Raw genomic sequence first — 26,036 nt, 5'->3', positions numbered from 1 at the left:
AAATTTAATATTACACGCTAAAGCAATAAAAAAAAATATATATATCTATATAAATATTGATAAAACGCAAATGTCAAACGCGAATTTGTTGACCGATAACCATTAAAATATAATGTAAAAAAAGTCTTAAAAATGATAGGTTTTTTTATTTCTAGACTTTACAGAGAACACGCGTTATCTATTCTTGCTCTTTCTACGTTAAAAAAATTATATTATATTTAATCATTTTTTGCAACAAAGTACACATGTATGTATCTTACATGGTACTATATAATTTACTAGCAATTCGCGTGAAAAGGGTAAAATAGTAAAAAATAAAAAAAAATCTAGTTCATTAATTTTTTTTAATACATTTAATTCTACTAACTACTCTCTATTATCTCATGCTATTGTTACAACCATTATCAACGCATCATTTATTTTCAGTACATTGCTAATAATACTGATATATATGACAACGATGCCTTGACCACCTAAAATATTAAAAAAATAAATTTTGATATTAATTTAAAAGAAATAAAAATTAAATAATAATTTAATAATAATAATGTGCAAATTACACATATATAAATTATTTATAACACAACATAATATTGTTCTTACGCTAGTGAACTGCTCCAAAGAAAGGTCGACAATTTTTCCACTCGTGATCGTTAACCTTTTCTGCGATCTCATAATGAGCAGCAATATCATCCGGCTCTCTTTGGCTGGAAAATTATACCAGTGAGAGTCGTATGCCGCATCGCCGATCATTTTGCTCTAAAAAAAAAAAAAAAAAACGAGGGGAGAATTCTAAAACTGAAATAACCGCGAATCAATGAAGCTACCACTATTCCCTCGACACTAACCTTGGCGCTCAGATATTCACCGACGAAACAGTATATGAATGCCTCGAAATTCACCGCGAAATAGAATAGCATACACTTTATCAGGATGGCTATGACATTCGGTGTGTTAAGCGACTGAAATGTCGACGTACGCCAACAATGATTTAGCATGAATTAATTGAACACATATTCGCTAATTTTTTTTAGAGAATAATTTAAAAAAAAAAAAAATTTTTAAAGTACTCTACTCGGGTAGATTTTGAATGTAAATAATTGACAACAGTTTTTGGACATTTACGCATGATATCCGCGTTTGTAAATTACTTTGAATACGTTACTTACGGTGACGATAATGTATCCCAAGCAGCATATGATAATCGTGTCTGATAAGAGCATTATTAACGCGATGTACGTGTAAAGAGTCTCGATATTCTCCGCAAACGTAATAATTTGCTGGTGCTTTATAATTAATTTCTGCATCGTGATGTCGTCTACCGAGTCCGCCGAATTTTTCGAAAAGATGTTTGTCAAGCGATATCGAAGAATGTCAATTTGACCGCAGACGTGAAGTATCTAAGGTTTATAGCTACATGATCTCTCTCTCTCTCAAAAAAAATTAAAAATTATTTTTTAAGGTCATTATTGAATAAAAAATATATAAAATAAAATTTAATAAATTACAACTTGTAAAATATTATTAGAACTTATTTGTAATAAATAATTTTTTAGTTTAACTTATTTTCAAATATATCACACAACGCAAGCTTACCAAAGTGACAAGAATAGAATTGATAGACGTAATACCGAATGCGACGAAAAATATGTTGTAAAACTGAACGAGTTGAACTGTCTCGTAGATCAATTCCGTGCTAATGTTGAACGGCAACACCATTTTTAAAATAAGCTCTCGATTGTACGGTTCTAATTTTTCGGGGGTGTACCCAGAAACGACTATACTGGTGGAATACAAACAGACGGAGACAGCTTGCACGCCAATAATACACCTCGAAGCGATACGCGCGAGCTTTTTCGACCTCGTCATTATGCGGGATGTGCAGTTGGTTGTGTCGTTTTCCTTCCAGTCCAAGGATATCATTTGCATTAGATCGAAAAATTTTCTACGAAAGGAATCAGAGTTGCACCATTCGCGTTAGCATTCTGTTTTTCGTTTGTTGCGTAGATTAATTTGCAACTTGAAGAAATGAGCGACTCGTGATACGCACTTGCGCGTGTACTTTTAATTCTTGATTAGACTGATGAAATAAAATCGAATAAAATAAGAAAGTAATTATTTGTTACTTTTTAAATAGCGGTTTCGATATTTTAAACGGACAGGTGCTGATAGTAAGACGATTTATATTTGATTTTACACGCCCTACCGTTGGTGAGTCCAAAGAATGATGAGTTTAATGCAGAGTAAGGAGTAAGCCATCGCGCTGCTCAGCCCGTCCATGTACGAGGAAAAATCGTCCGTGTGAATGTTCAATACGCAGTACCGGTACTGAAAGGTTTGGGCGATGCTCAACGCTATAACCCAGTACACCCTGAATACGACAGTCGTCGTTTTGTACGGCCGTATACCGTAAATATGAAGGCCGAACCGGACTAATCGGCTGAAAGTGGTCGTCGCCATGTTTCTCCTAAATAAGATAAAAAAAAAACTCTTCGCCGGTCAATCGTAACCGTCGATACTCAATCCATACTGAAATTTATCCGCGAATCAACATACGAACTGGCAGGTCCACGTCATCGATTTATCGAGCAATCTCAGCTTATTAAATATTTCTGCGGTGCATTATGCGAAAAAAAGAAAAAGAAAAAATAACTTGCGGCTGCAATTTTGCAAATAATGAATACGTAAAGACCATGGGGTGTACTCCCCCATACTTCTTTCCAAACTTTTGACCACGGTACAATTGTGCGCCCTCTTTAAAAATGCAACAGGCAGAGGAATAGGTGGAGCGTCGTTCCCACGAACTGCTCGCCGCGAGGTTGATATGTTTCGTTGTTGGGTAAAAAAAAAAAAAAAAAAAAAAAAAACTGTAGCCGAGAATCTCCCCGTGATCGTAAGGAGGGGAGAAAAAAAACTAAGACACATTGTAGGAGCTCATTGCGATGAAAACACCAACGTGGAGATCGCAGTTGGCGTTATAGGTACTTGCGAGAAGGCTCGAGCAGTCAAGCAACAACGGTGTGGGAATACGGTCGCAAAACGACGGTGCAAACGAAGAAAATTGCAGCGGGAAATTTCTCCTTACGATCAAGGCGAGTACTTCGTGATACTATAACTCACTATTTGTATTTATTATTTTTACATTGCGCAAGTAACACAGGTTTAATTTTCACGTGGTTCTGTTTAATTATTTTTAAAAGCCATCCAAAACCATTTTGACCTTTAATAGCCACGATAGAGAATGCTAGCAATTGATTAAACTAATCCCCCTTGGTTAAACGCGTTTATTTCAGTTATTATTTTGCTGTCAGCCCCGGTAAAATACGTCGATCTAAAATATCAACGATGTATTAATAGCTTTGCTCCTAGGCACTACCGGCTAAATAAAGCCATCGCGAGCAGGTATCTCGGTAAATCAATGCTTACCCCAGCCTGTCCACCACGCGTACACCTGATGCGAAACTCCGCCTCTTCGGGTAGAAAAATTGTTAATCGTAAGCGAGCGATGATGACTATATCCTTTACACGGGAAGGTACAAGCGCCGTGAAGTGTAGGGCTTTAATACATCGCGTGTAACACCGACACGTACGACGCCGAGACTTTCACGATCTGCAACACAACGGAAAAGCAATTACTGTCGTCACAAGCGATTAAAGAATGTTTGCCTGGCTGCTCGAGCATCGTTCGCATCATTCGCGTTAACAATCCGCCTACAAACGTAGCATCTCTCGGTAGCTCTTATTGCATCGGCGATTTTCTTACGCTAGCGAACTGCTTGAGCGAGAGATCCATGACCTTCCCGACCGTGAGCGTCAAATGCTTCTGCGACCTGATGATCATAATCAGGATGTCCCGATTTTGATTCGGGTTCAGCTGATACCAAAGCGATTCATATGCCGCGTCACCGATCTTTTGACTCTGCAACGCGCGAATTAATCTTAGCGTATCACCCCCGCCTGCGTTTTTCATAATGTACTAACCTTCGAACTGAGATACTCGCCGACGAAACAGAATATAAACGCTTCCATGCTGATCACAATGTAAAAGAAGACTGACTTTATTAGCATCGATGAGCCGCCCGGTGCACCGATCGACTAGAAAATTTTTGACGATTTATATTTTGAACGAGTTACGTCATTTCACGCGTACTTACAATGACGATGAGAAACCCCAGGCAACATATCACCAAAGTGTTCGATACGAATTGTATTAGCGCGATATTTGAGAAGAGAACCTCGATGTTTTTGGAAAAATCGATGATCTTTTGATGCCGAATGATTAACCTTTTCACAACGCTCTCGTTCCCACTTAGTTTGACGTTCTTTCGCGTGATTTCACTCAGCTTCTGCCGCACAATGTCGATTTGACCGCACACGTGAAGAACCTAAACGTTATAAATAGCACAGTTTATTTATTAAATAGAAAACAAGCTAAATTATTGTTAATATATTTGTTACATTTTTTTTTTTTTTTTTTTTTTTTTTAAGTGAATTTAGTGGATCAAAGTTCACAAATTTATTTATTTTCTTTTTTGTAATTTTCAGAAACTGATTACGGAATAATGTTTAAAAACTTACCAATGTTATTAGTAAAGAATTTATTACGCCTACCATACTAGCCGTACAAGTCTGGTGAACATATTGTATGATAAGTACGACTACGTGCACCGACGTGCTCTTGATTTTGAAAGGCAGTTCCATTTTAAGAATCAGCTCTCGGGTGTCGGTCTGATTGTTACTTTTGTACTTCAGCAAAGTGCCGGTCGCGTAAAGGAACACCGAGAGCGCGTACAGGGCAATCATGAAATTGGAAATCCGTCGGGAGATGTACGTCGTTCTCGTCATCGTGTATCCGTCGCTAGTCTCGCGCTCTTTCCAGTCATCAGCTAGTCGCACTATGATCGCATTCAGCAGACTACAACGATTATTTAGAAACGTTTACGATGTTTACAGTCTCATAGAAACACGAGAAACAATTACTTCGCAAAAAAAAAAATTTTATTGGAAAATCGTGATTTACTTAATATATAAAAAAAAGAAGTTCTGTCTTTTTATGTTCATAATTTGAAATTAAAAGCGTACAACTCGACGTAACTTTATCACGCAAATCATATTTATAAATGCGAATATAAAACCGAAATGAAGTAGCTTACCGAGTGTTAAACGCGAAGATAATTAATTTAATTAGTACGAGACTGTAGGCCATAGTTATGCTTAGCACGTCGATGAGGAGCAAGAGGTCTTTTTCGCCGAAGTGCATGATCAAATGCTGATACTGAAAAGTCTGAAACACCACCATTGAAGTTATGCAGCACACTCGACGCAGAATTGCGTATGACGTTCCCGGCCATACGCCGATCAGTCGCAGTCCGAGCTCAACAGAGCGACACACGACATTCGCTGTTTCTCTATCCTTACTCATTAAGCACGACGAAATTAATCTTGAGATACCACTAGCTGACTGAAAGTAATTAAGTCTAATACTTCGATTTAGGTAGACTTTTTCTCGCTTATTTTTATCACGAGAAAAATAATCTTATGTTACATATTAAATTAAGAAAAAATCAATTTCGTCAACAAGAGCTATTTAATATAATAATAATGGCGAGTTGAACTTTAATAGGTTTGATGTGTGTTTTATAGCGTCATCGATTATAAATGTATTCTGAAATTTCTAATCGCGGCATAATCGATAATTCAACTCAGTAACGGTTAGACAGTCATCGGTGGATGTCCAGTCGATTGAAAGACCTCAGCGAGACTGTAAAGTTCTGTGAATTCAGTACGCCTCCCCCACCTCACAGTTGTCATGTCATGTAGATCAATAGAAAATATCTTGCTCATCAATTTTTTTTTTGTATTCTCTTAGCTTAGAAACTGCGAGTAAATAATCTGACATTTCGACGATTACCGCAGCTGCAAAAAAAAAAAGAAAAAAAGAACAGGTAGAGATAGCCATGAAGAACTTGCGCACCCTCGTGTGCGTATTGATTGTCTTCCGTTCGTTATTTGCATTAAAAATGCACGGTAAATGTTGACCATCATGCATCGAGACTAACGAATTTTAGTTATTCCATGAAGCTCAACATTGCAATTTAGCACAATCGAAACGTGGAAATGATCAGGTATCGCGAACACAGCTGATTTTAACTCAGCCTTTATTTCAATCGAAGAAAAACGACGATGAATTTTTAGAATCAAATCCAACGTGCCAGAAAATAATTTTGCCAGAGAAAAATAAAATTATATTTATGATAAAAAAAATATGTAAACTCTGAAAATATATTAATTAACTGCCTAATGTACACGCGTTCGCACATTTAACATATTTACAGTTTAATCATTAACTGCATAATTCAAAGCGGTGTAAAATAAAATTAAATGTTTAATTAAATTCTTTTATTTTATTGTTAACAATTTCGGAATACATTAATCAAGAAGATGAGCTTCGCACTGCTTATCACGAGTTAATCTTCTAATATAAATCACATCTCTATTCTCGTACATCCGACGTAAAACCCCATCGAACTTCTGAATAGGAAAATTGCTAATCACGTAACCGACTAACGGTAGTAAAAGTACTATATCCTTCTGCACGCGAAGATATAAGTGGAACATAAAGTATGTTTAGGCTTCAATACATCGCGTGTAACACCGACATGTATGACGCCGAGGCTTTCACGATCTACAACATGATAGAAGCAATTACGGTCGTCGTTTTGCTGACCGGAAAAGCGACTAAAAATCGTCACTCGGTCATGTCAAAGTATCACATAAATCGCATAAAATTTTACACCGCGAATGCACCTCCACTAGTAAATTTTACCGCTTTGCTATAAATTCTTACGTTGGTAAATTGTTTCAGCGAAAGATTCGCGACCTTCCCGATCGTGAGCGACAGATACTTCTGCGATCTCACGATTATGAACAGGATGTCTCGATTCTGTACTGGGTTCAGATCGTACCAAAGCGCTTCGTAGGCTGCGTCGCCGATCGTCTTGCTCTAAAATCATTATATTATCGAAAGTGCGCCAGAGTTCATATACGCATTATGTCGCATACTGACTTTCGTACTGAGATACTCGCCAAGAAAGCAATACACAAACGCCTCCACGTTGACTAAAATGTAAAAAAACACGGACTTTACTAGCATAGGCAACCCGCCCGGGACGCCGATAGACTAAAAATGTTAAATGATTTATATTTGTGTGGTAGGTAGCATTATTTCACGCGCACTTACGGTTACGATGACAAATCCGAGAGAGCACAGAACCAAGGTGTTCGACACGAACTGTACCAATGCTATGTTTGAGAAGAGAGTCTCAATATTATTGGAGAAAGAGATAATCTTCTGGTGGCGAATAATTAGCATTTTTGCAATACTTTTGTTTTCGTCTTGTTTGATATTGCTCCGCGTAATTTTACACAATTTTTCTCGCATTACATCGATCTGTCCACACACGTGAAGAACCTAAAGATCATGATACGCAATTAATTTAATTTTCTATCTTTAAAGTACTTACTCAACATTTTTTAATAATTTTTTAGAGTTATGTGTATTTTATTTTATTTTATTACTATTATTTTTGATTTATAAATTTTAGAATAGTTTAAGAAAAGCATTCAAACTTACCAGACTTAATAATAAGCAATTTATTACACTCAATATGCTAGCCGCGCTAACTTGATGAACAAACTGTGTAACGAGAATGGTAAAATATACCGAGGTACTTTCGATCTTGAAAGGTAACTCCATTTTAAGAAGAAGCTCTCGAGCGTCGGTTTGATTACTGCTTTTGTGCCTGAGCAACGTACCGGCCGCATAGAGGAGTACCGATATTGCGTGCGAGCTGATAATTAAATTGGAGAACCAACGAGAGACGTAAGCCATTCTATTCATCACGTATTCATCCGAAACGTCGCGCTTCTTCCAATCCTCGTTCACGTGTGCTACGATATCATCCAGCAGTCTACGAGTTATATAAGAAAAAAAAAAAAAAAGTTAACAATAACAATAAAAATATTGTCGGCGACTATTCGTAAAATATTATTCGAAGCAATTAAATTAATTCAGATCCGCCGATTAATTTTCCAAATTAATCAAAGAGTTTAATATCCCGCGGTTATTATCTCGAAATCTACAATAGAGAATCTAGAATGCACAATTTTTCAGTCATATTTTATTTTACACTCAATACACGTCGTAGTAGATAAGCTTACCGAACGTTGAAGACAATAATAATCAGTTTGATAAACAATAGCGTGTAAACCAGGGTTGCGCTTAACACGTCCATGAGGAGGAAAATGTTGCTCTCACTAAAGTGTATTATCAGGTACTGATATTGAAAGGTCTGGAACACCGCCATCGAAAGTAAATAGCAGACTCTGCGCAAAATTGCACATGATGTGCCAGGCCATACGCCGATTACGCGAAGACCAAACTCCACGGAGCGACATATAGTACTCACTGATTTCTTTTCGTTACTCATCAGTCTCAAATAAAACTATTATTCTTTTGCGATTACTCCCGTAGCGTGGCTTATCACGAACTTTAATTAATTTTTCCTTGTAAAATTTTCACCTACGACATCGTGGTCTCGACTTCCTGGCTAAGGTACGATCGGTCGAGAGATCTCGGTAAAACTGTAAAATTCTAATACCAGAATGCACGTAATTTAGCATTCGAGTGACCCCCACCTCGACTACGGCCGTCCAATAGAAGTAATTCACATTATACTTCTTCCCATCTCAGAAATTACGAAGAAAAATTATAAATCGATGTTTCGATAATTGCGATAGGTACAAAAAAAAAGAAAAAAAAAAGAAAAAGACGCAGGTAAAGACAGCCACGAACCACGAAGTTTTCTATGTACTTCGCGTGTCCCTCGGTTCATTATTCTCGCATTTAAATTTGCATTAAAAATATAAGACGCTTGCGTATATTAAGACGCTTAAATTACGCTTAGTATCAATATCCATCAAATTCGACAAATACTAGACTAGAAGTAGTATGCACGTGGCAAATTAAATTTAAAAATTATTATATTTAATTTACTTTGTGCATTATTAAAAATTTATGGAAATCAGAGGGGGAGTGAAAGTGAACGGTGGTTGTCATCCCCTCCGTTCACCGAGTGACGATGCGACCGCTGCACATTTTCTTTAAAAATGCAATGAGCGAGGCATGTAGCTTCCAAGAACTGCTTGCAGTAAGGTTGAAAGGTACTCACTGTCGGGGAAGCATATTGGGGGAGTTTGTTAGGGAGGAAACTAAGAGTACTTCGAGAGTTCGTTGCGATGGCAAGAACGGTGGCAAAGATCACAGTTGGTGCCACGAGTAATTCTGAGAAGGATTTGACGACGATGCTGAGCACGTGGCGCAAAAGACAATTTGCCGAATAACTTTTTTTTTTTTTTTTTTTTTGCAGTGAAATCAAATGTTTCGTAATACTGTAACATTATTTTGGTACAATAAAATTTTACGCCGCGCTTCTAATTATCGCGGAAAAATTTAAGCAGCAACGTTTAATAAATTAAATTAAATTCTTTGTTTTTAAAAAATGCTTTTATTTCGATTTTGTCGAATATGGCGAAGTACATCGATCGGGCACGTCAATGTTAAATTTATACCTCCATGCACTACAAATCAAGTACGATTATCGCGAGCTGATGCTTCGATAAATAATATTTTTGCCCCTTTACTCGTTCAATATGAAACCCCATCGAGCCTTCGATCAGGAAAATTGTCAATCCTGTAAAAGCGCTATAGTCTCCGCATGCGAAGATATAAGTGGAGCGCAAAGTACATTTAGGCCTCAGTACATCGCATGCAACACCGACACGTACGACGCCGAAGCTTTCACGATCTATAACACGACAGAAGCGATCATGATTACCGTAGGTAAATATTCCGCTAAGGCAATTTAAAAAATGATTGCCGAAACTGTTGCGATAAGTCATTTTTGTCATCGCTTTCTCTACTTCGCTAAATTCTTACGTTGGCAAATTGCTTCAACGAGAGCTCCAGGACTTTTCCTATTGTGAGCGTCAAATGCTTTTGCGATCTAACGATCACGATGTGAATATCTTTCTTCTCAGTCGGGTTTAATTCGTACCATAGAGACTCGTACGCCGAGTCGCCGATCATCTCGCTCTGAAATACGATTATTTTGTAAAGCAATATGCATATAATATACACAGTATATTGTATACGGACTTGTGTACTAAGATGCTCGCCGACGAAGCAATATATAAATGCCTCCAGGCTCATAACAATGTAAAAGAACACGGACTTCACCAGCATCATTGATCCGCCCGGTGCGCCGATAGACTGAAATTTTCCCGCTGTTTTATATCTCGCGGGAATTAATCTTACTTTAATGTACTCACGATCACGATTAGGAATCCCAGGCAACAAATCACCAAAGTATTTGATACAAACTGTATTAGCGCGATGTTCGAATAGAGAGCCTCGATGTTCTTGGAGAAGCCGATGATTTCTTGATGTCTGACGATCAGCATCTTCATGATACTCTCGTTTACGTTCTGCCCAACGTTCTTGCGTTCCATAGTCTTCTGCGTGATTTCGCTAAGTTTCTGCCGAACTATGTCGATCTGTCCGCACACATGAAGAACCTAAAACGCCGCGACGAATGTTGATCATTTACTTTAGCAATTTCAAAAAGCGCGTCGGCGAATCACGTAGGCAAAACTTACCAATATTATCAGCAAAGAATTCAAGACGCCAACCATGCCAGCCGCACACGTCTGATGAATGAATTGCGTAACGAGAACAGCTACGTGTACTGGCGTGCTCTGTATTTCGAAAGGTATCTCCATTTTGATGATGAGCTCTCGATTGTCAGTTTGGTTCTCGGTTTTGATCTTCATTAACGTGCCTATCGCGTAAAGAAACACTGACGTCATATGCGAGAAGATGATAACGTTAGAGACCCAGCGAGAGACGTGAGCTGTTCTGGTCATCGTGTACTCGCCGGAAATGTCGCACTCTTTCCAATCTTTGATCATACATCTCATGATTTCGTTCAGTAGACTATAATAAATTATTTAATAAAGTATCAGACGTTACTCGGGGGGGCATGGAAAAAAAATCAGAGACCTTTGTTTTGTCGAAATTATATACAGTAACGATAATGAAATTAATAAAAATAATCAATTTTGCAGGGTGGTTTAAAATGAAATAAAAGCAGGAGTTCCTTTTACGCGAATCGTTAGATCTCGCGCTCGACATATCGCGTTGAGAAAGCTTACCGAGCATTGAACGAGAAAATGAGCATCTTAATGAGCAAAAGGGTGTAAGCGAAAGTTACGCTTAGCGCATCCATGAGAATCGTCAGATCCTCCTCGCCGAAATTCACGATCACGTGCTGGTATTGAAAGACTTGAAACACGATCATCGACGATATGCTCAGGACTTTAAGTAGAATCGCGCACGACGTGCCCGGCCATACGCCGATCATACGGAGGCCGTATTCTACTGAGCGCGATACTGTAGTCATCGAATCTACCTCGTTCTCCATCGTGCTCAGGATTCTTTTGGTGAGTAAACGGTGAATTCTTGATGAATTATTTTTTTCTTTATTTTATTTTATTTTTTTTTCTCTCACTGTCTACATAATAAGTAAAACTACGACATGATTTACGAATATAAAGTAATTCAGCCCGAATTGCGCGAAGTGCTCTTTGCCGAAGTTACAAGTCGCGAAATTGTATCAGAGAACCGTTAAATCTCGAAGAGTCGTAGATTAAAAGAAATTTCTGGCCGCGGCATGATAAACGGTCCCAAGTCAGAGACGTTCGATCGAGAAGTCTCAACGAAACTGCAAAATTCTACGGATTTAGCATTCTACTTCCCGCTCAGCTGCTCCCACCGTGTGCGCGCTGGATAGTAATTATTTATCGTGCACTTTGCGTCATATTTATCTTTTTTTTTTTTTCTTAGAAATTGCGAGTAAAAACTATAGAACGATGTCTCAATAATTATGAAAAAAAAAGAGAAAAATAACGGGACGTCTAATAATAACGAAAATGTCTGATACAACCATGTGTATTCATCGCTCAGTCGTTGTCCGTTATTTGCATTAAAGATGCAGGACAAATGTACGTGCGGTGGCCGCACGTGAGCATTAAATGCGTGCGTGGAATACTTATAACTTTCGAAGAAGAGCGGGAGTTGTTGAAGATGAGTTTGCGGGGACAAATCGAGAGTGGCAGGTAAAAGTTTAGCGATAATGAGATAAGGACATCGGGCGGCGTACAGAGACATCCGTCTCTAAAAAATAAAAAAACACACACACACACACAGCGCGATTATCGAATCGAACCAAGTATATTGATGTATTTTTACATAAAAACCATACACGTTCGTGGAACGTTAATGAGTTGCTAGAATTCACGAGAGGTCGCGTTTCTTATAACGTAATAACTACATAAATACACAGAGGGTATTGCCTCTTCGCCTATACACAGCTTTCAAGACATAGCATGCAACACGGATACATAAGACGCCGATGCTTTAATAATCTAAAAGAAAGAAGGTAGAACTTGTCGTATTTTGTATAACAGCTACTAAAGCGCGAAATATTTTTATCGATAAAAAATATCAAAATGGATGTAAAAATTTAACAAACGAGAAAAAGTAACGATACGTTCTCTGCGAGCATAGCAAAATATATATTATCTTTTATTCGGTTTATAAATTAAATCAAAATTGACGGTGGTACGTCTCTATACCTTTACAAAACTCAATTTAATAAATAACAGATACGGCCAAATGTTCTGAAACACATCTTACTGTTGTAAAACGTTCTAGAGAAAGGTCCATAAATTTCCCAATGGTAATAGTTAACTTTCTTTGCGATCTCAAAATCAGCAATAATAAAATACGACTCTGCGTGGGATTCGAGTTGTACCACTTCGCCTCGTACGCAGCATCACCAATCATTCTGCCCTGAAACCGAGTGTATGGTTTAATTTACTTAGATAAAGATTTCAAACAAAGACAAGCCAGCATTATTTCTCGAAAAACAAATACAAAAAAAAAATTATTCTACAGTTTAAATATTTACTGATTTATTTAAAAAAAAATATCGAAACTTGCAATTGACATGAAAAATGAACACACGCGCGATTCTTCTTGCAATAATCATATTAAGACTGGTGTTTATTTATATTATTTATATTAATTATTTATATAAATAAATATTAATAAATAAAAGATTATTTATATTAATAAATTGAATCCACAAGGATTCTTATACAAGGATTATTATTTTATAAATGCATTGTTTGGACCTTGGCACTGAGATACTCTCCAGCGTAGCAAAATATGAATGCCTCCAAAGTGATAACGATATAGAAAAAAAGGGATTTAATCAGCATAGTCGTCCCCTGCGTGTCGCCGATTGCCTGTAACGCGATTCGAAATAATAATATCAAACGATTCGGCTGTCGAGCCGCGTAAGAGTGCTCCGAAGTCCGCACCGAGCTCTATCAATTATTTCGGATTCTCTTGCACGAGGTATTTTATTTTATTGCGTATCGACGGCAAAATATAAAAAAAAAAAAAATAAATAAAAATAAAAAATGTTTCGTACAACAGCAATTCGATATTGGTGCAAATATATTAACTGCGTGGATCTCCGGTTTCGTGTGATATCACTCACAGTCACGATTAGAAATCCGAGGCAGCAAATGACCAAGGTATTCCACAAAAACTGCATCAAAGCTATGTACGAGAAGAGAGTCTCGATGTCGGCCGAGAGTGCGATAATTCTCTGATGTCGGCGTATTAGAGCTTTGATAGTTGAGTTTCGCAGGTCGAACGCGTCGTCACCCGAGGAGATTTCTACCAACCCCCGGCACATTATATCGATTTGTCCACCTACATGAAGAATCTAAAAATAACGGTCAACGCCCTGCAGCACGCTCTCAATATTACAACAATTTAATACAAGGAACTTAAGGCGTGAAATTCAATCGGCGAGAAAAAAAAACAGTATACGAGTAAGATCTATTACTATATTATACTTAGAATTAAACTTTTACAATTAATAAAATTATTAATACTAAAAAAGTACAACGTAGCGTTAATTAAAAATGTATTAACTTTTTTAGGAAATAAATATGCGCAAAGGAATAAATAATTTAAGTTTAAAAATAAAAAAAAATAAAGGAAATTACGCGTGACTTTTAATAATATCAGACAGGACGAAGAAATTAAAACCAGAAATATGGAGATGCTTACACTTTATAGTTTATCGATCAGACTCACCAGAACGCTTTTCATTACGCATAAATGAAGTAAACTTAGTAAGTTATTACTCGCGTGATACGGGATATTCATTACCGCAAACAATGCGGCGCGACAAGCAGGAAATCTGATCGGAATTATTTTATTATTCTACTAAGCTACTTATATAAATTATGCCGCTCCGTCGCGTGATGTAATTATACATTTAATGTCATACACATTAATTTAATTTATCAACACTGCAGAATCAGAATTTAATTTACAATTTTTTTTTCTTTTTTTTTAATGAATTTAAAGCAAAAAGAATTTTTTTTTAATTGAAAGATAAATTTGTTCACTTACCAATGAGACAATCAAAGCGTTAAACACACCGACTATCGTGGCTGCAGCGAGCTGGTGGAAAAACTGCGTGATCATGACGAGCTCGTATGCAGGAGATGTGTTAGACTCAAAGGGTAGTTCCATTTTGAGAAACAGTTCTCGCGCCGGTACCGCGAGCTGTTCTTCGGGATCGTCGGTATGAGCGACAAGCACGCCGGTGCCGTAAAGGAACACCGACATCGAATAAAGGCCGATGATTAGATTCGAGGACCGATGTGACACGTCGATTGTCCTCGACATTGAGCAGACGGCCCATTCGGTCACGCAATCGTTCCGATCTTGGGCCATCATCGTCAGAATGTCGTAGAATATCCTAGGAAGAAAGGCTTGCCTTTCGAATTGTCTTAATAATGACAATATCGCTCTCTCGCCTACTTTGCGCATTAACGTATATCGATAAAAATGCCAGATAGGCAGAACTCACCGTCGATTGATCCAAAATATCGTAAGCTTTAGCAGCAGGAGGCTATAGGACATCGTGGTGCTAAGGCCATCCATCAGATGTGACAGGTCATCTGTGCGAACATGTATGAGGAAATATCGATACTGAAAAGTCTGAGCTAACGTGAGGGTGATCATCCAGAAGGCGCGGCGCAGGACCATGTAGGACGAGTCGGGCCAAACTCCGATCACGCGGAGACCGATCTCGATCGAGCGACTGACGGTGCCGTCGCAGATCATTGAGTCGGTTTTCGGATGTTTCGAGTCCATTTTCGGGGCTTTGCCTTCGAGTATCGACGCTTTCGGGCAAAGTACCCCGCTTCGTAAATATCACCGCGGCTCTTGGTGATTTCGTTGGAAATCCAACCGTGCACCTCGAGCATCGATGGTGAACACATGAGCGAGCCCGAGGGATGATCTCATATGAACACGGAAAAATCATCGCGTACCACCGATCCCTCCACTTCGAGATCGGCGTGAACCAATAGGAAGTGCCGATGAGATATTCACGGCGGAAGAATTACCGAAGGAGAACAATTGCAACAGTCAAGTAAGATAAATGCGGGTATAGATAATGAAAGGGAAAAAAGAACCGGCAGGGGCGACGAAGAAAGCGCACTGTCTTTAGGATTACCGCGAGTCTTAAAAATTCAGAAACCGCGCGTGTGGCGGCGGGAGGTCTTTAAAAGATCGCGCATAATGGCCGGTTAGCTTAGGGAGCTTTAAAACGGTAAAATATGAAAAGCGACACGCGAGCGAAGAAAGTTAAATTGGTACCTCCGGATCGGATATCCATAGCGAGGGGGAAAAAAAATAATTATCCTCTGTGGCTATACCTTTTGTTACAATGAACGGGCAAGTACGTGAATAACAATGAGACAGCGGTATAAAAAAGAGAAGAAACTGAAGTTTCTTTGTAAAAATTACGTTTAACGAAAACGTGAAATATTTATTGCTCTTTAAACAGTAAAAAAAAAAAAAAAAGAGAGAGATAGAGAGAGAGAAAGAAAGAAAAGAAAATACGACCGTCTGAAATCGTTCAGCAAAACTTGGACTCTGGTAGCATTGTCGATACGAAATAAAAGCGCGAACGAATTAAAATGAAAAATATATAATGTCGAAATACTTTTTTTAAGTTTTAAAAATCAGACACTTCCCCGGAACGATTTATTACGGCTTCTCCGAGAGAAAAATGTATATCTATTCATTTATTTCTATGTCTAGTTACAAAGTATATTCTCTTGTACGAATATTTGGAACGGTTTTCACTGCAACTATGTATGTAATGCTACACTTCCTACTGTCCAATATACTGGTAATTACGATGGATGCGCTTGGCACAAGTAATTGTTATCCACTAATCCTCGTTTAATACATCGCGTGCAGCACTGACATATACGAAGCGGATGCTTTCATCATCTAAACAAAGTTTCATTTACGTAGCGAATATTATTTTTGTCGCGTATTATTTTTCTTAAAAACCGCGAAACATCTTCGCGTTTTATTTCGCTATTAAATATATTTACGAGATACTTACACTGGTGAATCCCACTAGAGAAAGATCCATGATGTTTCCGGCAGTGATGGTCAATCTCTTCTGCGATCTTAATATTACAAACAATAGAATTCGACACTGGGCGGGTGTTAAGTTGTACCAGAGGGTCTGGTAGACCGCATCGCCAATCGATTTACTCTAAAGAAGAAAAAAAAAAGAAGTACAAACAGGAAGAATTCACGGTTTCATGTAAATTTTTTTTTTTAGTATACCCGTATAAAATAAAATTGGTATAAAAATTTATATTGCAAACGCAGCGATCAAGCTCGATAACTTGTTCTATTTTATTGTCCAGGAGAAACAAGAAACTTGGAAATTTGGTGTTTGCAGTTTGATAGTGCAATGGAATATTACACGTATAAGATAAAATATTACAAGAACCTTGGCGCTGAGGTATTCTCCGGAGAAACAAAAGATAAAGGCTTCCAGTGTTACAGCAACGTAAAAAATAGCGGATTTTAGCATCGCGGTAACTCCCTCTTTTGCGAGAGACTGCAATGAAAGAGCAGAGAGCTTGCAAGATATTTAATAAGTTTAATACAAAAATGTAAAATAATTTGATATAATCGCTTTGTTAATTAAGGGTTTAACTTACGTCTATGATGGTGAAGCCGATGCAGCAGATCACTATAGTATTAGACATGAACTGCATTAGCGCAATATCAGAGTAGAGCTCTTCGATACTGCTCGAAAACAGTATTATTCTTTGGTGTCGATTAATTAGAATTCTGATGCTCGCAAAGATCGAATCGCACTGTGAAATTTTATCACTGTGTGTCACAAGTGTCAGTAGTTCTTGACGAAGAATATCGATCTGTCCGCTTACGTGGAGTACCTAAATGCGATCATTAATAGACTTAACAAAAAAAAAAAATAATAATAACTTTTAATTATTAACAAAAAGTTTTTCGAAACGTTCTATTCAAGATGCAAAATTTAAAAAAAATTAAAAATCTAGATTAAAATTAAAACTGAAAACTAAAGAAATAGATAAAATACTTTTTATTAATTAGTTTTGATTGGCATTCGTAAAAAAGCATCTCGTAAGCAACGAAGTTAATAAAATCTTTAAAAATCATACGTCATCCACGTGTTCGTTGAAACTCACCAACGTGATAACTAGGCAATCTATCGTAGCTACTAAAACAGCGATCGACGCCATATGAAACATCTGGCCGACCACTAAAAATTCAAAAAGTGGCGACGAGTCGATCTCGAAGGGAAATTCCATCTTCACAGGTAGCGCTCTTGAACTAACATTGAAATTATCTTTAAACTCTAACTGTATAAGATTGGCCACGGAGTAGCAGATCGTAGCCGCAGCGTGGATGCTGATCAATGTGTTCGAGCAACGGCGCGACAGATCGGCGTTGCTGACCATAACATACGACACCGATTTGTCGTGATCGTCGACGTTGTTCCAGTCCTCTTCTATCGATATCTTAATGTAGTGAAATAACCTGCGGAAAATCGCTCGCGTCTTGCATCAGTGCCGCATCGGTGAGCTGCGTTCGGCAGAAAAAACTCCTTCGCGACTAACGTAAAACTCGTGATTCTGATTAACGTGTGCTTTCAGACTTGGCCCAAGACCAGTGACACACGCCGATCAGATTCACGGCTTTTACACAGCTCCAAAGCGGCTTTTGCTGCTGAACGTGCATCAAGGCACGTTCCGCATCCCCTACCTGCGATTTGACCATAACGAGATTAGCTTGAAGAAGCCGAAACTGTACGCTAAGGTGATACTAAGCGCGTCAATGAGATTCGAGATGTTGCTAGCGTCGAAGTGATCGAAAATGTACACGTACTGGAAGTACAGCGCGAACACCAGGCTGATCATGTACAAGAAGTAAGAAACGGTTCCGTACGACAGGCCGGGCCAGATTCCGACGCAGCGGAGGGCGATTTCAACGGAAGTGCTGATGGAAGTTGCACGCATTATCTCGCATGGGATCGGGCCACCGTGGCGACGTTTCTTCGTCAACGACAATTACCGTCCGAGCTTTCGCTGGGCTATAACTCGTAATCGCGGAACAACAATGCGCTGCCCCTTCGCCGATTGTTATCAATCAATCGCAATTATGTGTACTCTTGCCGTGTCTGATGCAACGGCGGAGAAAAGAAAAAAAAAAAGAAGTAAGCGTACGTTACATTTTCACGATGATTACAGGTTACGCAGAAGAAAGAGCATTATTCGAAGCGACGTGTATTGAACGTTTCGAGGAAGGGGAATAAGTTAATCGTTTAATAAAAAAAAATAACGGATTTGTTAGGCGCATGTGCGCAATGCCAGACGCGTTGAAAGACTCGAAGAGTATGCAAGTAAGAGAAAACTGTTGAGAAGCTTGTGAGAAGATCTAAATCGCGCTATGTGTGCGTAGCAATAAATTACAATTTTGATAAAAAAAATAAATAAATAAATAAATCAGAATCGTCGTGAGCGTTGCGGTCATCTCGAGAGATTAAAACTTCGGTGATAACTTGCTTTTGTAAATCGCCCGTCACTGATATGAGCGAATGATACGCGCAGGGAACTTACACGTAGATTGATCTATTGTACGTCGCGTGATGACGATTAGAGGACTGACCGATCGCAGAGGGGACGACGAAAGCGGAAACAGCCATCGATCAATCGTAATTGCATGTTGAACAACTCAAGTCCTGGCTGTTCAAAGATTGTAACTTCAGAAACAACAAGCGATCAACAGGCCTCCCTTCGCGTCTAGTGAGGTAACGAGTTTTCTTGAAAAAAAAAAAAAATGTAGACCTCTTACAGGCTACATATCTGCAGCGGTCATATTATCTATAATGTCACATCGGGGAAAAAAAAAAAAAACTTATCGAAAAAAAATGAACAGAGAAACCTAAAAGATATTTCAGAGGAAAAAATAGAAAAAGCGCATTGCGCGTACAATAAATATTAACTTCAAACAGAATTTTTGATACAAAATTGTCGCGACGTGTACCGCATTACTTCATCAAATTCGTAGAACGTACAGCACACTCAGTGCAATATTGCGAATGACACATTGATGCTTCACGCAGCACGGAGCGGGGGAGGAGAAAAGGATAAAATATTAGTTTTGATAGTCATCACATGTGAGTGTCGACCGGCATTACTTCTCTCGCTCTGATCATTCTCTATTGTAGTTAAATTTTCGTTAAATTCGCCGCTATTTACATCTTTAATTGGCTAGATATTTACGCGCCAATGTATAGTGGAGTTCGTCCACGGCGGCATATTCGTCGGCTCTGTCAAACAATATAAGGTCCATTTCGGGCGGCGAGCCCGCGGCATTCATAGCTACCATTCCGCAACTCGAAACTCATTGTCGGGAGGCGCATGAATAGGCAACTCAGAACTACGTTAACAACATCTGGTACACGAGAGTACGAAGATTGCTATCGCGCATTCATATGAGTTAATCTGCATAATACACCGAAATTACCTGGCGATCCTCGAACGATCGATGTGCTCTGTATCCCTCAAGCATCAATCAATCAATCCCAGTTACGTACCGCATAGCCCAGCAGTAATTCGAAATAGCTTATTATCCGTCCGGGTGTTCTGTAATTATAGGAACCAAAACGCTACCGATCCGTTAACTCCAACGGAGACGATTATCCGGGTTTGTATTATATCTTATTTTAAACGGCGTAGTTTCGAAGTTTCTCCTCCCCGGAGTCATTTCGGAATACAGATACGAAGATTCAAGGAACAGTTACTGAGTTATTAACAACAGTTTAATAATTGACTATCTCGAATAATTAACAGTTTCTAAATTATGTATACTAATTTAAATGGAAATTTTCACAAGTTAACTATTGTACCTCCGTCGTATTTTCAATACAAGGCATTCAACACGGATACATACGATGCTGCTGTCTTCATGATCTAAACAAGTAAAAGTTAAAGAATTTAAATGCAAAGAGAAGTATGCTGTTCAAGTGCTAAGATCAATATTATAAGCGTAAGAAAGTTTTTTTTTATTCGGCAAAGAGGTAGCGTAAGATTACAGTTGTTAGAGCCTCGAATGACATGTCCATCATTTTTCCCGCTGTGATCGACAGTCGTCTCTGAGATCTCATTATCATGAATGATATAATTTTACTCTGATTTGGCGGCATATCGTACCACAACGATTCGTACGCTGCATCGGCGACTGACTTGTTCTAAAATAACGTTAATTATGTTAAAAATATTGCACAAAGTACGATGCTTCGTCTCTCGGCCCGAGTTTTTTTTTATCTAAAAAAAAGAGCTTTTTTCTAGTCTACCATATTTTAATTTTACTAATTTAAAAATATATATATATATATATATATATATATATATATATATATATATATTATGTGATATAAACAAAAAAAAACATACGTTCAAGTTTTAAATGCTGTAACTGTTCACAGCATTATACTGACCTTAAGACTAAGATATTCTCCCGCAAAACAGATAATAAAAGCTTCTATCATTACGGCAATGTACGCCAAAATGGCTTTTACAAACACGAGGACGTCGGTGTCGTTATGAAGGGACTGTTTTTCCAATGCGGAGCAAAAAAAAAAGTGTAATTTTTAATATCGATTGCTATGCATTTATGATAACACTTACAATTATGATAATGAATCCTAAGCAGCAAATAACTAAAGTTTTCCAAACAACTTGCATCAATGCGATGAAAGAGAAAAGTTTCTCGATGTTTTCGGAAAATGCATAGACTTTGTTGTGCCTTTCAACCAGCGTTCCTAATATAAATGCGGAAGATCGATAAAGAAAAACATCCGTAGACATATTTCGGAACTCTTGACATATTATCTCAATTTGCCCGCTCACGTGAATCACCTGAAATATATTTAATACAGCTGTGAAAATTCTACCCTCAGGCGTTGTTGCATAATAAATAACAAAAAAAAATTTTTGCCATGAAATAAATGTTCGATATGCGTTTAAACTTGAGTCACAATTTTTTTTTTTTTTGCAGTTTCGACAATTTTAAATACGTGAGCTTTTACTTACCAAAGTAAATACTAATGCGTTTAAAGCAGCGACTGTAAAGGAAATTAATACTACGTGTAGAAATAAAATTACAACCAGCAGCTCGAAAATCGGAGATCGATCAGTTTCGAAGGGAAGCAACATCTTGATGGGAAGCTGCCGCAAGGTGCTGTTATAATCTTTCGTCAAATACACAAAACGAATCACGTAATCGCTCAAGACGTAAAGCACCGCGGCAACTCCGTTAAAGCTCAACATAGCGTTGGAATAAAAACGGGATACATTGGCTTTAATTACCATTGTACTTAAATGCCGATCGATGTTGATGGACTCGCGCCAATCGTTATCCATAGCAGCCAGAATTTTATGAAAAACTCTACACGTTAAATAATTAATATATTTGATATCTTTTTTTTTAGATAAAGTATAACACGTCAATAATTAAAATAAAATATAAAATAATTAAAGAGAATAGTCTAAGGTAGAAAAATTTATATTCACGTTCTCGCAGAGTCGGCTACTTTGAAAAGTGATTAAACGAGAAATAAACGCGCAACGTGTCTTACCGGCGATGTATCCATAGACTGGCCAGTTTGAGAAACGTCAAACTGTAATCTAAAGTCAGCGACAAGCCGTCGACGAGATTTGACAGCTCGCTGATCCTGAAGTGCTCGAGTATGTACAGGTATTGAAAGTACTGAATGACTATTATACTCGACATAAAAGTTAGCCAATAAAGCGCGGAATGTGACACTCCCGGCCATATACCAAGCAATTGCAGACCGATTTTTAGCGCCGGACTGACGGTGCTCGTGGTTATCATTCGTTAAGAATTTCTCTTAAAAAATGCGAGGGTAGAGATCAACGCATCCGTTTGCTGCGACCATAAGAGAAAACTGATGAGGAACTGACAGTTTTTCTAAGTGCAAACCTTGTGCGCGTGCGGCGCGCTCCCACTCACGTGAACGCGAATCAATCGCTATTACACATTGTGCATAATAGCAATTCGAGATAGAATTATCTCATGCGAGCATTATGTGTTTCTTTAGCGGTCTTATAATGTATAGGTTGAAGTAACAAAAAATTGCGCGTTGAATCATCTCTTCCTACTGACAATGCCGTAAAAAAAAGAAAAGAAAATGGATATGCACCGTTTTCTAGATAAAGATAATCTTTGTAATTAGGGCGATATAAAAGTTCATAATTATATCTTGAATGTTCTGGACAACGGAATTGTATTCATCGCATCGATCGCGAGCTTTTAAGAAGATAGAAGAAAAAGCACCGTTGTATTCTTCTGATATATTAAATTCAAATAGCGTAATAACGTGCACCGTACATCCCTCGTACGGCAAATTCGAATAATGCAGTAATGAATATTTAACTAAAAATATTAAAGAGTAGAAACAACGAATAATTTCCTCGAATAATGTAATAATTAAATTGTTGCAGAACGTAATTGCGAGAAAAAGTGGACATCAACTACACATATTGCATTAATATTTGCGACATTAATATTTTATTTAAACAACAAGTAATGAAAGACTATTATTTCTCTACGCGTACGTACATATTTTCTAATAAGTACTAAAATTTATTGCCAACTATTAAATAATTATTTAAAGATTTACCTGAAAGTTTCTAGAGATAAGTTTTTTTTTCTTCTTGAGCCGGTTACCAGTTGGCGATTTTATTATCACGAGTACTATTGTCTTCCTGGGATTTAACGATGTAAGAAATAGAACCGCGACACATCCGGCCGCACATCAAATAACTGGAGGCTGATCTTCAGCATTGAACTGACGATAAGTTGCGACTGTCATTCACGAACGGTGTCAAGATCGCGAGGAAATAAAGATCACCCTCAACGTATTTAATTCTTTGCCCTGAAAAAGAACTGTAAGTACATCGGCAGTTCTTTAAAAGCAACCTCACGCAAAACACCCCCACTCGAATAAATATGGTGCCGTTACCTATTGCGTAGTAACAGCAAATCGAAATAGAGCTATTGTTATTTGCATTGATACCCGGTAATTCTATTGGTGGTCTAGCATCATAATACGTACAGCAAAGATCTCAGGTTTGAATGCTAAATGAACACATCGGTGCGCAAGTCAGGCTTTTTTTTGCAAAATGCGTTTCTTAGCAACGCAGCCGCATCAAGAAACAAATGTCCATCGTGTTCTCTACATTGCAAAAATAATTAAACCTACAGCGGAAGGACAGTAAAAATGATGTATCAGCTATTCTGCGCGAAAGGAACTAAATTACATTCGAGTAGCTTAACCTTCGGTTTTTAAGAGAGATAATAGGGAAAAACTTTCTGAATGGGGGACGTAATAATGAGTAATTTTCTTTAATGACTCCGAGAGCGGAGTGAAAAAACAATCTCTTTCCCCCCTTCGAGAAAGAAATTTTAAAAGCAAAAAGTTTCTACTTGAAAATGTTAGAAACATTTCGTTATTCGTACACTATAAAATATTTCGCTACTAATCAAATACATTAAATTAAAAATGCATTTATAACACGTAGCTTTTCGGCATTAATACATTGCGTTCAAAACGGATATGTATGATATCGATGCCTTCATAATCTAAAAAAGAAAATTATGTTTAATATATATTATATTTGTGTATAAAAAAATACACGCGGCAGATTATTTACAAAAAAAAAACATAAGAGAAATGTATTTTAAAAGCTAGATTATAAGAATTTACATTTGTAAAAGTTTCGAATGAGACATCCATCATTTTTCCCGCCGTGATTGCCAATCGTCTTTGCGATCTCATAATCATGAATATTATAATTTTATTTTGACGTGACGGCAGTTCATACCACAAGGATTCGTATGTTGCATCGGCGATTAATTTACTCTAAAAACAACCAATATCACATGGCTTTTCTTCCGCAAGTATTGAATACATACCGCGCTTTAATCAATTATTACTATATGTAAAGTATTACGTCCTATTAAATCTTGTGTTAATTAATTTTTTTTTTAACTAATTCCGTAAATACTTACTTTAAAACTCAGATGTTCCCCGGCTAAGCAAATGACGAAAGGCTCGCACATTATCCCGAGATAAGCGAGGACGGTTTTCACTAATACGAAAACATCGGATTCGTTATATAAAGACTAGTTCGATAAAGAGAAAAGAAAATAAATTCTATATACAATATTAATTATCGCGCATTAATTACGGAACTTACAATAATGAAAAAGAACCCTAGAAAGCAAATGACCAAGGTGTTACAAATAACTTGCATCAAAGCAATAAAAGAGAAGAGTTTCTCGATGTTTTCAGCGAATAAAATAATCTTGTTATGCCTCTTGATTTGCATGTGAAACAAAGACACAGTATATTTATGAAGAAGAGCGTTTTTTGAAATATTTTCAAATTCATAGCACATTATGTCGATTTGCCCACTGACGTGCAGCACCTAAAATACATTTAAATTCTCACGAGCTATTAGCTTTCAGAATAAATCAATTTTTTACTTAAAAAAAATATAAAAAATAATGAATAAAGAACAAAATGCAAGTGTGACTTGTGGAAGTTACCAAAGTAAGAATTAATCCATTTAGAATAGTAAGTATGCTGACGTGTAACATCACATGTATAAATATTAGTACAACGAGAAGCTCGAACACCGGTGATTGCTCAGTTTCGAAGGGTAAGTATAACTTTATAGGAAGCTGTCGCGAAGTAACGTTGTAATCTTTGTTTACGAATATAAAGTTAATCATGTAGTCTCCTAGAAGATAAAGCACGGTAAAAATCATAGTGATGCTGTACATGAGGTTCGAAAAGAAATACGATATGTTAGCTTTAATTGTCATCAGATACAAGTGCTGATCGATATCGTTGCACTCGCGCCAGTCACTATCCATATCAGCTAAAATTTGATGAAATACTCTGCAATATATTATTTCTAGTTATTAAATATTCCAGATAAACGTTGCATTTTCTTTCGAAAAAAAATAAAAATATTTTAAAAAATTCAACAATTAACATTATCGATGCACAGTGCATAAACTAACAATGTATTAAAAGACTAAGGGAAATTTTCGCTTCGGCAATTAATCGAATACGGAAAAACAAGCAAACAATTAAAATATCTTACCGGCGATGCAACCACAGACCGATTAATTTAAAAAACGTCAAACTGTAATCTACGGTCACAGTCAGGGCGTCAATAAGGTTCGAGAACTCGCTGATCTTTAAGTGTTGAAAAATGTACGCATACTGGAAGTACTGTACAATTATAAGGGTCGACATAAAGCCGAACCAGTGAACAGCGGAATACGAGACATCCGGCCAAATCCCGAGGAACTGGAGGCCAATTTTCAGCACCGGGCTAATGGTATTTGTAATGACCATTTGCCAATG

The 26,036-nt window shown here is 37.5% G+C and overlaps 6 protein-coding genes and 1 pseudogene across 7 annotated transcripts; all 7 read right to left on the bottom strand.

Annotated features, from left to right (window-relative positions):
* Positions 1-380: 380 nt before the first annotated feature.
* On the bottom strand, positions 381-5,422 carry LOC139102517 (odorant receptor 13a-like). 2 transcript variants are annotated; one of them, XM_070656472.1, is made up of 8 exons: positions 5,154-5,422; positions 4,579-4,915; positions 4,155-4,385; positions 3,982-4,095; positions 3,764-3,919; positions 1,170-1,400; positions 849-962; positions 486-759 (listed from the first exon to the last, which is right to left on the bottom strand). In XM_070656472.1, the coding sequence occupies exons 1-8, from the start codon at positions 5,420-5,422 to the stop codon at positions 508-510; spliced, it is 1,704 nt and encodes a 567-aa protein (XP_070512573.1). In that variant the 3' UTR covers positions 486-507. The 2 variants fall into 2 exon arrangements, with proteins under 2 accessions (XP_070512566.1, XP_070512573.1); XM_070656465.1 differs by lacking the exons at positions 3,764-3,919; positions 3,982-4,095; positions 4,155-4,385; positions 4,579-4,915; positions 5,154-5,422 and adding exons at positions 381-473; positions 1,597-1,945; positions 2,207-3,743 and having other exon boundaries at positions 604-759.
* A 1,180-nt stretch (positions 5,423-6,602) lies between these two features.
* LOC139102714 (odorant receptor 13a-like) lies at positions 6,603-8,916 on the bottom strand. Its single transcript, XM_070656822.1, has 6 exons — positions 8,221-8,916; positions 7,634-7,970; positions 7,241-7,471; positions 7,067-7,180; positions 6,848-7,003; positions 6,603-6,685 (listed from the first exon to the last, which is right to left on the bottom strand). Exons 1-6 carry the CDS (start codon positions 8,487-8,489, stop codon positions 6,635-6,637), a joined length of 1,158 nt encoding a protein of 385 aa, XP_070512923.1. The 5' UTR covers positions 8,490-8,916; the 3' UTR covers positions 6,603-6,634.
* A 6-nt stretch (positions 8,917-8,922) lies between these two features.
* LOC139102643 (odorant receptor 10-like) lies at positions 8,923-10,909 on the bottom strand. Its single transcript, XM_070656716.1, has 3 exons — positions 10,390-10,909; positions 9,998-10,330; positions 8,923-9,866 (listed from the first exon to the last, which is right to left on the bottom strand). The coding sequence occupies exons 1-3, from the start codon at positions 10,567-10,569 to the stop codon at positions 9,816-9,818; spliced, it is 564 nt and encodes a 187-aa protein (XP_070512817.1). The 5' UTR covers positions 10,570-10,909; the 3' UTR covers positions 8,923-9,815.
* Positions 10,910-11,529: 620 nt separating this feature from the next.
* LOC139102681 (odorant receptor 82a-like) lies at positions 11,530-16,237 on the bottom strand (annotated as a pseudogene).
* Positions 16,238-16,381: 144 nt separating this feature from the next.
* Positions 16,382-19,061, bottom strand: LOC139102684 (odorant receptor 13a-like). Its single transcript, XM_070656788.1, has 6 exons — positions 18,335-19,061; positions 17,758-18,109; positions 17,245-17,484; positions 17,031-17,141; positions 16,632-16,787; positions 16,382-16,513 (listed from the first exon to the last, which is right to left on the bottom strand). The coding sequence occupies exons 1-6, from the start codon at positions 18,586-18,588 to the stop codon at positions 16,463-16,465; spliced, it is 1,164 nt and encodes a 387-aa protein (XP_070512889.1). The 5' UTR covers positions 18,589-19,061; the 3' UTR covers positions 16,382-16,462.
* Positions 19,062-20,239: 1,178 nt separating this feature from the next.
* On the bottom strand, positions 20,240-22,468 carry LOC139102697 (odorant receptor 22c-like). Its single transcript, XM_070656810.1, has 6 exons — positions 22,212-22,468; positions 21,667-22,021; positions 21,262-21,492; positions 21,072-21,185; positions 20,667-20,822; positions 20,240-20,544 (listed from the first exon to the last, which is right to left on the bottom strand). Exons 1-6 carry the CDS (start codon positions 22,466-22,468, stop codon positions 20,494-20,496), a joined length of 1,164 nt encoding a protein of 387 aa, XP_070512911.1. The 3' UTR covers positions 20,240-20,493.
* A 179-nt stretch (positions 22,469-22,647) lies between these two features.
* On the bottom strand, positions 22,648-26,034 carry LOC139102494 (odorant receptor 13a-like). Its single transcript, XM_070656413.1, has 6 exons — positions 25,771-26,034; positions 25,208-25,562; positions 24,856-25,086; positions 24,668-24,781; positions 24,363-24,518; positions 22,648-24,238 (listed from the first exon to the last, which is right to left on the bottom strand). Exons 1-6 carry the CDS (start codon positions 26,025-26,027, stop codon positions 24,188-24,190), a joined length of 1,164 nt encoding a protein of 387 aa, XP_070512514.1. The 5' UTR covers positions 26,028-26,034; the 3' UTR covers positions 22,648-24,187.
* Positions 26,035-26,036: the final 2 nt, after the last annotated feature.

This window comes from Cardiocondyla obscurior, linkage group LG01, assembly GCF_019399895.1.
Source record: "Cardiocondyla obscurior isolate alpha-2009 linkage group LG01, Cobs3.1, whole genome shotgun sequence".
NCBI classification, from domain to species: Eukaryota; Metazoa; Arthropoda; class Insecta; order Hymenoptera; family Formicidae; genus Cardiocondyla; species Cardiocondyla obscurior.
Note: the sequence above shows the minus strand (reverse complement) of the source record. Positions and strands in the feature narration are given on the sequence as shown.